Source organism: Scaptodrosophila lebanonensis, unplaced genomic scaffold (assembly GCF_003285725.1).
Source record: "Scaptodrosophila lebanonensis strain 11010-0011.00,11010-0021.00 unplaced genomic scaffold, SlebRS2 tig00001423-arrow-arrow-pilon, whole genome shotgun sequence".
NCBI classification, from domain to species: Eukaryota; Metazoa; Arthropoda; class Insecta; order Diptera; family Drosophilidae; genus Scaptodrosophila; species Scaptodrosophila lebanonensis.
This window is the reverse complement of record NW_022060748.1, coordinates 1,315,971-1,330,011: the sequence shown is the minus strand read 5'-3', so window position 1 is coordinate 1,330,011 and position 14,041 is coordinate 1,315,971. Positions and strand designations below refer to the sequence as shown.

The 14,041-nt window shown below is 36.9% G+C and overlaps 1 protein-coding gene across 1 annotated transcript; it reads right to left on the bottom strand.

Annotated features, from left to right (window-relative positions):
- LOC115633473 lies at positions 1–12,993 on the bottom strand. The gene is made up of 2 exons (XM_030530937.1): positions 12,939–12,993; positions 1–512 (listed from the first exon to the last, which is right to left on the bottom strand). Exons 1-2 carry the CDS (start codon positions 12,978–12,980, stop codon positions 27–29), a joined length of 528 nt encoding a protein of 175 aa, XP_030386797.1. The 5' UTR covers positions 12,981–12,993; the 3' UTR covers positions 1–26.
- Between the last annotated feature and the right edge of the window lie 1,048 nt (positions 12,994–14,041).

Here is a 14,041-nt window from a genome sequence, read left to right as displayed (position 1 = left end):
TCAGTTTTTGAAGCATAGTCAGTAATTTATTTATCAGTATCTTTTTTGGTACCAAGAGCTTGATTTAACACGGTGATGAATTTGCAAATTTGTTTCTTATTCATCTCAAATACCAATTTGTTATGTTTAGTATTTGTTTGACGACAGTACAAAACAAATGTCGTTGCTTGGCGAGTATTTCTACTAAAATTGTCGCCCAAAATTAAACGTAAGTCCCAGAAGAATGATTCAATAAGGGGATGATCATTAGAGCATTCGTATCGCTTGAGGTAATCCATTAGCTCTGGATGACGTGCAGCTATTACCGTCGCCAAAAGTCCAGTTAGCTCGGGAGAACTAAAACGAGCCATATGACTAATGGCACTTTCAGAAGAGTTTCCAAAGTATTTTGATATCGTTCTAGTGGCATGCAAAAAGTCGTCTGGATTCTGAAATCCAAATTTATGGCAGATGCGTATACTTTGCTGATCTTCAAGGTTTCCGATCAAATAATCAATTGAGTGGTGGAGAACCTGCGGCGAAATAGTATACAATTTAGTAAAAATTAAGATGAGGAATAGGTCCGAAAGATTATTTAATACTGTTTAATTGTTTTGCCAAAGGGCCCTCTCTTTCAATGTGCCGACGAGTACCTTTGACCGACTAATTGTGTTTAAATTCGGTAACGTACTATGACAAATAGAAAACAAATATGCCATTTGCATTAATATTAGCCCGCGAGTATTTGCGAAAACGCCAATTAATTGTCGAAAATACAACACACACTTTTAAGAAGCGCATCTGATAAAACAATGTTTCTTATTAAAATTTTAATTTATGTTACATTTTTTATAACATCATTTCGATTTTTTCGCAATTACTTCCATAAATTGGACGATCTATGTTTTGCAAAAATTAGAATTTGAAATTAAATTCAGAAATTACAAAAATGTACTTACATTTTGTTTCCCTGGTCCGTATTGTATATTCAAATGGCAGTTTATGACCATTCACATTTTCGCTAACAGATTTTCGCCATGTTTGTTTAATTAATACACAGTATAATTAATTAATAATTAATTAATTACTTAATTAATACAATTATTTGGAAAAGGAATTGCGTCAAATATATATTTTATTATACTCTGCACATAAAATGTACAAGAGTATATTAGGTTTGCGGGAGCTGAAAATGTAACAGGTAGAAGGAGGCGTGGCAGACCCCACAAAGTATACTTATATATTCTTGATCAGCGTGACAAGACGAGCGGATCTAGCCCTGTCTGTCTGTCTGTCCGTATGAACACCTGGATCTCAGAGACTTTAAGAGGTAGAGACACCAAACTTTGCACAAAGATGCGTTATGTGTGTACGCTGTGCAAGTTTTTTTTTTTTTTATTTCTTCCCGATTTTCCATTCGGTTAATCGCCAATATCTCGGAGACTATAAGACCTATGGACACCAAATTTTAGTCCAAGATGCCTTTTGTGAATACGCAGAAACATGCTTACACAGACACGAATAGACGCGCATAAACATACATACACTCACATAGACGCAATTGCTATGTAAATGTGCAATTATACACCCTTTACGTGAGTTCGAATACCAAGTGAGGTAAAATAGATCAAACATTTTTTTGTTAATATCTATAATTATTCTAAACATATGTATAGAGTATTGCAATGTCGGGACACCCGACTTTAGTTTTTTACTTGATTTTAACTTTCGTTTGACTGACAACTTCTCAGTTGTGCGGTTGTTTTGGATACTGTGTGTGAATTCTGGTGTTTTAAGTAAACATTTAGTAATTTGCTAATTTAATAATATTCACTGTGGCACCGAGGATTGGTTTTGAGGCGAAACTTGGGCGGAAGAGATTTCTGTGGCAACCCTGTATATATAAAATAGTTTGTATAATATATCTGCTTTTTCAACACATTGAGTAGATTTCTGTTTGATCAGTAATTCCAGAAGGAGATTTTGATTGCGCATCGTTTGTTGTATTGCTACCATTGTATTTGTTAGAGTTGCCAGAATTGATTCAATCCCACTAGGCAATTGGGATGGATTTTCAGTGGTATGTTGGGTAGTAGTTTCTGGCCCCTGTTGCGATGTCTGACGATTCATTATTCCTGAAGTGGTTTGTTTAGAGACTGAGGCGTACGACTCGTTGGTGTAACCTAACGCCTTAGCAAAAGATACTCCTGGAATCGTAGTTGATGGTATGTACGGCAAGCTTTGTTGGATGATTGGATTTCGAGCGGCGGATTTTTGTTGGCTTATTCGACTTTTTAACTCTTTGTATACAGGGCAACCTGTATAGTTAGCAGTGTGGTTTCCGCCACAGTTGCTACACTTTTTAGCAGAGGGGTCCTCCTTACTTACAGGGCAGGCCTAATTGATATGTAAATCCCCGCAGGCAACACAGACTGCGCGTAGGGAACAATAGGTTTTTGTGTGTCCATATTCCTGGCAGTTTGTGCATTGCACAGGTCAATTTCGTTTGTGCGGTTCCTAAACGGTGATTTTACGGTGCAGTAGATATTGCAGCTTGTAAATTGGGTGAACTTCGTTTTTATTTATAGGCGTACAGTCAGGTGTCAGTTCTACATTGAACATTTGTTGGGAAATTTTATTTCTATTTATTATGTTCATTGCCATTTTGATTTTAAAGCCCTTATCTTTAAGTCCATCTTTTATCTCGCTGACTGGAACTGTTGGCTCGATTTCTTTGATAACCACTTGTAATCCCTTGCTACTTTTAAGTTGGTAGGTGTAGTAGTTCATCTTTTCATCGTCGAAGTATTTGACCAGTGATCGATAGCTGTTTTCATCATTGACTTGTATTTTAGTTTCATTTATGCTACCCCGCCAATTTTTGTAGTGATTTTTTTTAAGTAATTCTGTACAATTTGCCTGACGCACATAAATAAGTGGCGGCTTTAGTTGCTTGGCATTAGATGTTTCAGCGTTATCATTTTCAGGTAATAATCTATTGTTTTTCAGCACCTCAGTTGGCACAGTGTATTTTGCTATTTTAGTTATCTTGGATGCGTTATTTTTCTTAGCGGAATAATGAAGGAATTTTTCCAAATAGTTGGAAAAACTGCAATGCCAAGCGACAAATTGCAAAGCTTAAGCAATGGTTAGCATAGGGAAGTAGAACACTCCTTGAGCACACAACTGGGAATGTTGTCTGGCCCAGGAGAGTACGAAGGTTTGACTGACTTAATACCTGGCAGAATGCAGGAACTGCTAATTATGGGTGAAAAAATATAATTATAATGAATTTTCATTATGAAGAAAAACAAGAAGAAAGCAAAGCTGACGATTTACGTTCCCAGTTCACAAAATTGTAAAACTGCTTAGGGTCTTGAATAAATCGAGCTATACAGCGCTCAAGATACTCAGTGTAACACTAAGAATTGAGAAGAAAGTTCGATTTGGATATAGAGTATTTTGAAAAGTCTAAATAACATCCATTTTGCTTGAACTTTTTAAAATACCTAGATTTCCTAGGTCTCAAAGAAAAAAGTTGACGCGATTTCAATGTCAACGGATTCATAAGAAATTACCAATCAGTTTCTGAAATTAATCTGTTGAGCTTATTAAAATTGCATTTCGAAAACAACGGAAACCACACTGCTAACTATAGAGGTTGCCCTGTATACAAAGAGTTAAAAAGACGAATAAGCCAACAAAAATCCGCCGCTCGAAATCCAATCATCCAACAAAGCTTGCCGTACATACCATCAACTACGATTCCAGGAGTATCTTTTGCTAAGGCGTTAGGTTACACCAACGAGTCGTACGCCTGTCTCTAAACAAACCACTTCAGGAATAATGAATCGTCAGACATCGCAACAGGGGCCAGAAACTACTACCCAACATACCACTGAAAATCCATCCCAATTGCCTAGTGGGATTGAATCAATTCTGGCAACTCTAACAAATAAAATGGTAGCAATACAACAAACGATGCGCAATCAAAATCTCCTTCTGGAATTACTAATCAAACAGAAATCTACTCAATGTGTTGAAAAAGCAGATATATTATACAAACTATTTTATATATACAGGGTTGCCACAGAAATCTCTTCCGCCCAAGTTTCGCCTCAAAACCAATCCTCGGTGCCACAGTGAATATTATTAAATTAGCAAATTACTAAATGTTTACTTAAAACACCAGAATTCACACACAGTATCCAAAACAACCGCACAACTGAGAAGTTGTCAGTCAAACGAAAGTTAAAATCAAGTAAAAAACTAAAGTCGGGTGTCCCGACATTGCAATACTCTATACATATGTTTAGAATAATTATAGATATTAACAAAAAAATGTTTGATCTATTTTACCTCACTTGGTATTCGAACTCACGTAAAGGGTGTATAATTGCACATTTACATAGCAATTGCGTCTATGTGAGTGTATGTATGTTTATGCGCGTCTATTCGTGTCTGTGTAAGCATGTTTCTGCGTATTCACAAAAGGCATCTTGGACTAAAATTTGGTGTCCATAGGTCTTATAGTCTCCGAGATATTGGCGATTAACCGAATGGAAAATCGGGAAGAAATAAAAAAAAAAAAAACTTGCACAGCGTACACACATAACGCATCTTTGTGCAAAGTTTGGTGTCTCTACCTCTTAAAGTCTCTGAGATCCAGGTGTTCATACGGACAGACAGACAGACAGGGCTAGATCCGCTCGTCTTGTCACGCTGATCAAGAATATATAAGTATACTTTGTGGGGTCTGCCACGCCTCCTTCTACCTGTTACATTTTCAGCTCCCGCAAACCTAATATACTCTTGTACATTTTATGTGCAGAGTATAATAAAATATATATTTGACGCAATTCCTTTTCCAAATAATTGTATTAATTAAGTAATTAATTAATTATTAATTAATTATACTGTGTATTAATTAAACAAACATGGCGAAAATCTGTTAGCGAAAATGTGAATGGTCATAAACTGCCATTTGAATATACAATACGGACCAGGGAAACAAAATGTAAGTACATTTTTGTAATTTCTGAATTTAATTTCAAATTCTAATTTTTGCAAAACATAGATCGTCCAATTTATGGAAGTAATTGCGAAAAAATCGAAATGATGTTATAAAAAATGTAACATAAATTAAAATTTTAATAAGAAACATTGTTTTATCAGATGCGCTTCTTAAAAGTTTGTGTTGTATTTTCGACAATTAATTGGCGTTTTCGCAAATACTCGCGGGCTAATATTAATGCAAATGGCATATTTGTTTTCTATTTGTCATAGTACGTTACCGAATTTAAACACAATTAGTCGGTCAAAGGTACTCGTCGACAGTCAGCTGTTGCTGACAGCTGAGTGCGTTACAGGATTTTTACAGAATTAGTCAGTCAAATGTTAGCGCAGACAGTTAGCCGTTGCTGACAGTTGGCTTGGAGGGGAAGTTCGAGCGGGTTTTCAAAAACAACTGTTGCCGAAACCACCGGAGGTTTCTGTGGCACCCCTGATATATATATATATATATGTATGTATGTACATACAAACCTACATAAACATGTATCTACAAAAAATACACACATATGTATGTAAGTACATACATATGCATAAATATAGGTTGTGACATTGATGGCTAGTAGTTTCTATAATTCAACACTGTAAAATTTAACGACATACATACAGCCAAAGGCGTTGGCAGGTTTTACCAAAAAATTAAAATTTTGATTACATAATGCTCGATGCATTTAAAAAATAACTTATGCATATGATCAATGAAAAAACTTCAACAAATCCAACTCAGATCAATTTTAAGGCGAAATAGTGAGTCATAATAATGAACGTGTGGTCGACTTTATATGGCAAAAATGTTTGTAGGGGGCAACGCCGCCCGCCCTGACTACGCCCTTGCATACAGCCCATATGCATGTACATATACATGCATATAAGTGTATTCAATTGTACAGTTCAACACTTATCCATATGTGTTTTTTGAATATGAATGTTGTGAGTGTAGAAGGATTGTTTCTGCTTTCGTAAATCGCAAGAATACATTCACGGAATAAGCTTAACGCATAATGTTTCCCAGAATTCTTCAGAATACATTTGTAGCGTTGTTAGCTGACGCAACCGTTTAACACAAACGGTAAATCGCTTGTTAATATGCGATCGGTTGAGATGCTAGAGATGGGCATGTGCAAGCTTTTTTCGGTCCGTCACCTAATTGGCTGTAAAAATACACGAATCCGTATGCACGGTGAATGGATACAGACATTTTTCTTTGTAAATCGAATAATTAGGAGAATGACGATATTTAATTTATGATTGTATACATGTGTGTATGGAAGTCCAATTTTAAGGACCGATATATGTACATAATATTACTTTTTCGTAAAATATTAATTTATTTTATGCAAATGTGTGGAGCTTGTTTCCCCCCTTTGTGGCTCGAATTTTCCAAAATCCCTTATTATTGTGCACGTACATTATGATAGGATACTTGACCCCAAATTTCAGCTTTCTAGCTCTTACCGTTTGGGCCGTGGGCTCTTGACGCGGTTTCCTTTTGTGCCCCAACATTTGTTTTACAGGAAAACTCCCATATTTCAGGCCCCAATTTAAAAAAAAACCGAGTATGCAGTTTTATTTGTTATTTTTTATTGTTTTTAGAAACCAAGTTTTAAGTCGATCGAAATATTCACAAATCACTTCTACGCTATGATAGAATATTTGAGCCCAAATTTCAGCTTCCTAGCTTTTACCGTTTGGGCTGTGCATTGATCACCAATCAGTCAGGACAAAGTTTCGTCTCAAAACCAATTCTCGGAGCTCTTTTGGGTGGTTCCAAATCTGCTTTGTTTTGCCAGGAGATTTGATTTAAAACACTAAAAACCTTAGTTTCCGCAAATTCTCGCCATTATTAATGCAAATGGCATAATTGTTTTTTATTTTTCCCTGTACCCAAAGGGTGAAAGGGTATTCTAGTTTAGTACGAATGTATGTAACACATACTTAAGAAGACGTGGCAGACCCCACAAAGTATTATTGATCAGGATGACAAGACAAGTCGATATAGCCATGTCCGTCTGTTTGTATGAGCGCAAGGATCTCAGAAGGTACAAGAGCTACAGTTACCAAACTTGGTATCCAGGTTCCCCTGAGCCCTAGGCAGGGCAAGCTTGTTTTTTATTCTGATACACCCCCACTCCCACGCAATTCGTGTTTTTTCCATAATTTTTGGTTATCTGTCCATATGCAAAGTTTCATCATGATAGGTCAATTCTGATGAAAGTTATAGCCATAAATAAAATAGCTGGCTATGCTTTGCCTGCAGCTGTTGCTGCTTCGGTTCCACTGTGTTCTGCATACATACACGCAGAGACACGAATGTCTCCACTTTTGTGTACATGTATTGAATATTTTGTGGGAGGTACAGGAGAGAGTTGAGCCTGCTCGACATTAACATTCCTTTCTTGTTTAACTTAGTACATTACAGAATTTGAACATAATTAGTCAGCCAAACCTAATCGTAGACAGTAAGCTATAAATGAAATCTTTGGAAGTTCTGTGGCACCGACGGATTTTGTTTGGAGATTTAACACATTCGGCCGGTCATAAGGCTAGGGAACAAACTTAATCCCCTGTACGAGGAAGTTACAATAGAAACTGACTTCGGAACAACAGTTCTAATAAGTGGGTCGGAGGTCCATAAGGACAATATATGTTCAATCCTATCGAGATCCTAAATAAACGTAAATTTGATAAGCTAGATTTGCTCTGTCTAGTCCTCGATTGGTACATTATTGCATTCTTATAAATAAAAACTCGATAAGAAACACAGACATGCTCTCTTATACAGATAATGAGTTCGGCCTCAGATGCCGAACACCAACCTTTACGTAGCTGGCAGACGCCAGCTCAATAGATAAGGATGTGTAGGTACACAAATCATTAGCTCAGGCTCGCCACCATTCTGCGGCTGGCTGACATGAGCTACCTGATAAAGTACGCACACATGGTAGAAGATAAGGAATCGATGATAGTATGTAGACGATAGCATAAGAACTAGGATAATAATTTATATATAAAGCCGTCGAGCTATCGACGTTGACCATTCAACCACAAAGTTTGTCGCGTATTATTGTTCCCGCACCAATTCTGCTCCGCTCAATACAATATACGAAAAGTTTCTACTCTATTTATTATTCTATTCCATTTATCTTATTTAGGTTTCTGACTATGCGGCTTTTCGTTACAATAACAACCGCCAACCCAACCATGTACTCGGAAATAACCGAGGAAACAAACTTATAATGAACCATTTTCCCCAGTCCCACATAAAAATAAGATAGAACGCTATAGTCGAGCAAGACCGACAGTAAATACCCTGCACTCTCCACAAAAAAGGAAAATTTAGGAAAAAAAAGTATTTAAAAAAATGTTATTAATTTAATAAATTAAATATAAAATATTAAACACATGCACACATACATACATAAGTGTTTATGTACAATTTCAATAGAATAAATGTACATCATCGTGTATCTGCGTGTTTATATGCGTGAATGTATGCAGCCAAAAGTTGAACCAAAGCAGCAACACAGCTGCGGGCAGAGCATGGGCAAGGGTTTTGCTTTCTTTCAATTAACGGACATATAATCACTAACTGGATTAAATAACCCAATTTTCAAAATTTTAAGAATTACGGGAGTTATGGAAAAGACACGATTTGCGGTGGTGCATCGAAAAAAACTCAAATTCGTACTTTCTCGGACTTAGGAAAATCTGGATAGCTCTTATACTTTCTAAAATCCTTCCGTTCATGCAGACGGACGGACATGGCTATATCGACTCGACTTGTCACGCTGATCAAGAATATATAAGTATACTTTGTGGGGTTTGCCACTCTTCCTTCTCCCTGTTACATACATTCGCACAAAACTAGTATACCCTTTCACCCTTTGGGTACAGAGTATAAAAATATTAGAATCCAACATAGGCCATACAAAAACCCTTTAAGAATTTGTTTACATACACCACAGACATACAAGAAAAAAAAAATTAGCTGAAACTGTAAATCTGATTGTCAATCGAAACCGGCTACCTCTACGAAACACTCGGTTACACTTGCTAACCCCGCTTGATTCTTGATTCTAAAGATGGTACTATAATAAATTCAGCGGAAGATAATAATGTCGCAGACTGTGGCAATAAAATCCTGCCAATCGGAAATTGCACCGCTACTCTCACGACAACATTTTGCAAGGAGCTATCCTCCACGACATGTGCGCAATAACTCCTCGCCGATGGTACCGCACACTGCAGCACTCGTCCCAGTCATCTAGGAACGCTACAGGTAGTGGGCGAGGGTATCAACATAATAAATGAGGGAACTGCTGAAATAACAAGTAAAAAAGCTAAAGTCGGGTGTCCCGACTTTGAAATACTCTGTACATATGTTTACAATAATTATAGAAAATAAAAAAAAAAAGAAAAAAAAATTGGATCGATTTTACCTCCCTCGGTATTCGAACTCACGTAAAGGATGTATAATTGCACATTTACATAGCAATTGCGCCTGTGTGAGTGTATGTATGCCTATGCGCATCAATTCGTGTCTGTGTAAGCATTTTCGCAGTCAACCAAACAGCAACATCAACAACAGCCGCGGGCAGCGCTTGAGCAGCGCTGCAGCAGCAAATATATTTATGGCTATAACTTCTTGGTAAATCGGTCTATCATAGTGAAACTTGGCATACGGACACATAATTACTAACTGGGAGTATTTGCAAAATTTTAGTTCGAAATTCCAAGAATTACGGGAGTTAGAGAAAATCGCAGTTGCGGGGGAGAGGGGGGAGGGAGGGGAATTCCAAAATATATATTTTCTGCGTATTCACACAAGGCATCTTGGACTAAAATTTGGTGTGCCTAGGTCTTATAGTCTCCGAGATATAGGCGATTATACGAATGAAAAATCGGGAAAACCCCCATAGGGGGGAAGTGGGGGGGAAAATCAAAAAAATAAAACAAACTCGTATAGAATACACACATAACGCATCTTTGTGGAAAATTTGGTGTCTCTATCTCTTATAGTCTCTGAGATCCAGGTGTTCATACGGACGGACAGACGGACAGACAGACAGGCAGGGCTAGATCGACTCGTCTTGTCACGCTGATCAATAATATATATACTTTGTGGGGTCTGCCACGCCTCCTTCTGCCTGTTACATTTTTCAGCTCCCGCAAACCTAATATACTCTTGTACATTTCATGTACAGAGTATAAAAATTGATAACAGTGCAGAGAAACGTATCCATGGTAGCAACATCGGCATGAATATCACTGGACACCACGAAATTTTGAGCCTGTCATATCTGCAAAGGTTAAATATTGAAAATCTGCGGTACATTGGTTATATAGAGGATAAGTTGACAACAAGACCGGCGATGTTCAGCGCATCCATTCTTTTCTTCATAGCTATTGGATTCCTTCTCTTGAAGTTGTACTAGAAACGGAGAAGGGCTAGCCGCCAATCTTCCCTACAGATTGTTATCAAGAGTCTGAGGAAAACAGAGGACGGCCTTCAAGTCAGTGACCGCCCGATCATGCAGAATAAGAACGATTTTGGGCATGATCATCAATTTTAGCGTATGGCTCGTGCACGTGCACTGTAGAATAGTCGCGCGTCAGCAACAACATGGCACTTGCACTTGCAGAAAATGCCATATCAGCAAATATGGGTCACGGGGCTAGCTTTCATTTTAAGAACCTTTCTGTACGTAGAGTTAGTTGATTTTTGGAAATAAATCGCGGCGGTCATCGCCACGTGAAAACTTTACCTTAAACGTCTACTCATTTGTGCGACACCGCGCATCTTATTAATTCGCTCAAAGCGAATCGGTGTAAAAACCTACCTAAATAGTGCTACAACGCGCACCCCATCTATTCATCTAACAGCGAACTTGCTTAATTTATATATGTATACCTTGTCGGAGATGCTTTCTTCTGCAAGTTACATACTTTTTGTGCAAAGTAATATACATATGTACATATTCTTTTTACCTTACGGGTACAGGGTTAAAATCCAGTACTGATCAAAAAGTTCCACTCGTGTGAAAAATATGATTTAAAAAATAAAGAAACATAAACAAATTGAATAATGCTTTAAAGGGTGTAATTATTTACATACATAAATGTACATATGACACATCGAAAATAACACCACCTTAAATTGTCCCGCTTTGGCTATTGAAAAAGTTGGTCGCCTTCCTATTATCAGAGTTACATATATGTACATACATACAGTGCACTTCGTGCAGGCGTTATACAAATCTTTAAAACGCCGTAGCAAGAAAACGCTTCGTTAAATCAAAATTTGTTAAATGCAGAATTGTAGCTATTTACTTATAATATATTAAATAAGTTTAGTGAATTTCGAGCAGTGCTTTATTTTTCAACAAAACAGAAATGGATCATATTGCAACCAAAAAAAGGTCACAGCTTATTTCGTGCAGTGATTTACGTTCGCCAGCAATGTCGAATGGGTAACCGAAATGGAGTTCTTCTTCTTCCATTGTAATTAGCAATGGGTTAACTAATTTATTTAAATACATTTTCCGGTTTTTCCCAATTCAATATAAATATTTTAGCATTTCTCAGTATGGGTCGCTTATTGGGTGGTTTATTGGTGCTCCCGAATTATAAAGAAGGCATGAACCAATAGAAAATAGCGGGTCTCGTAGATCTGAGTCCTGGTAAAGTGCAGAGCATCATCGAACGCCTTGTACGTGAGAATAGGGTCGCCATTAACGGTCTAAATACTTTAAATTAGATTTTCACGGATTCGGAATAGCGGCGTACAGTACGGAAAATTAAAGAAAGCCCCATGCTATCACCCCAAATTAGCCGTACAAATAGAGGATGAACTGGGCAAGAGAAATACACTTTCAATGGTTGACAACCTTTAGGAAGCCGTTTATGCTCACAGGAAATAAGAGGTGCCATTTTTAATTTGCCAAGGATTTCGTTCTGAAGCCAATCTCAAGGTGCAACGACGTAATTTTTGCAGACGAGTCCATATTTAATATCAATGGGTCCAACGGACTGCAGCAGGAATGGCTAATGCCGAATAATTTTCTTCAAAAGAAACATCTTATTCCTACATTTAGGCCCGGAGGAGGAGCTGTACATGTTTGGGCCTGTATGTCCGACTCCGGAGTCAGGAAATTGGTTTTCAGGAAATAATCATGGATAAGAATAGGTTTGGGGATCTTTTTCCATTTTACCAAGGCAATGACCCAAAACATAAAGCGGGAATTGTGCAGACCTGGCTGATCTGGAACTGTCCACACATGATTCCAACATCTCAGTCACCAGAATATCATATCAAATTGTTTGGCTATTTTGGATTTAGCTATTAGCAAACGGCAAATTTAAAGCATAAATGACCCAAAGAGGCCATATTGTAAGAATGGCGAAAAACACCATTAGAAACTACAGACAAATTTCTGGCTTCTATCAATAGCCATTTGAAAGCTCTTATCCAATATAAAAATGGCCAAACCAAATATTAATTAAAAGTACATTTTTTTAAGTATGAAGCCACTGCACACCACCAAATAAGCTGTGACATAAAATTGTGGTGCCTTTTAAATTTTTTTTATTTAAATATTAATAATATAAATGCAATCCATTCTAAAATATATATTAAGTTATCAACAAATTGGCGTTTAAATTTTTTGGCTATTGATCATATTTTGCCTGTAATGGCATTTCAAAGAACATTTTTGCGCATGCACGAAATAAGCTGTGACTCACTGTATGTAAATGTAGATATGTACATACATATGTATGTACATATATAAGTCAGTTTATTATCATTGTGGCTAGTTGTATTCGCATCACTTGGACGTTACGCGACATAAATATATATTACTTCTGTTGATATATGTATATAAACACACCTCAATCATGACTTCTTTATTGTTTATCTTCAAAAACTCCATTTGTTTGATTTGTACATACGACGTACTGAGCTAGAGATGAGCAAATATGGCTACTACCGATTAATATCGATATAGAGATGTCGATATAATATGGGTGTTAATACATGAAACATGATATATTATCACGATGTACGGTAAAATATTTATTCTCATTATTTATATTATTTTAACGCTATTCATCTTTTCAAGGAATAACCCAAAAGTAAATCAAGAAGTAGAACTTACAACATTCTGCAGCATCTGTATACGGCATTACAGCCCACCCAGACGCCACAAAATTTCGGATATAATGGACACAAATTGCACAGAAATATCAGGCAAGTGGAAAGTGGCTAGCTTATTGGACCCTTTTCTTAAGTGTGCTCCATGGAAACAGTGCTGCTATTTTTTTAATTAAAAAAGAAGCTGTTTTTAACTGGAATAAAGGGCAAATAAGTCGAAAATTTGCAGAAAAAAACCTGCTAAATGGAATAGAGTCGTGTAACAATATATACAATTTTTAATTTTCACACCGTGTTAAATTAAAACCGTGTAAAAACAGATATAGGTACATATTCATGTATATTCCTTTGTCATTTTACAAATATGTTACTATTGGCTCTCCCTTTTGGTAATGAGATGATAATTTACCTTAAACAAGTAGTATCATATCGATAAAAATAATGAACATGCTAGTTTTTTTTATTGTTTTATGTGTCCGGTGGCAAAATTAAAGAAAGGGGGAAAAAAGCCAAACACATTTCATAAGCATCCAGAATACCCGCTTCCCGCAATTTCCAAATTTTTTCCGTAAGAACAACCAGATTTGACGCGAAAAAGGCGAAATTGGTAGACCTCCATAGAAACAATAACCGATTGCTGGATCCTCCTTAGCGATGGATATCGGCGAGAAAATGCCGATATTTATACCGGGCAAAATATCTCATAGAATATCATATCAAATGTCAAAAATCGGCGATTGCGCATGACCAGTCTGATTTTGAAACTCTGTACATGAAATGTACAAGAGTATATTAGGTTTGCGGGAGCTGAAAAATGTAACAGGCAGAAGGAGGCGTGGC

Bases quoted from the DNA above. Each gene is read 5' to 3' on its own strand.
- LOC115633473 (XM_030530937.1), bottom strand. From the start codon at position 12,980: ATGGAGTTTTTGAAGATAAACAATAAAGAAGTCATGATTGAG. The intron at 513-12,938 runs GTGTGTTTATAT...ATTTCGCCGCAG, and splicing joins ATAAAGAAGTCATGATTGAG to GTTCTCCACCACTCAATTGA.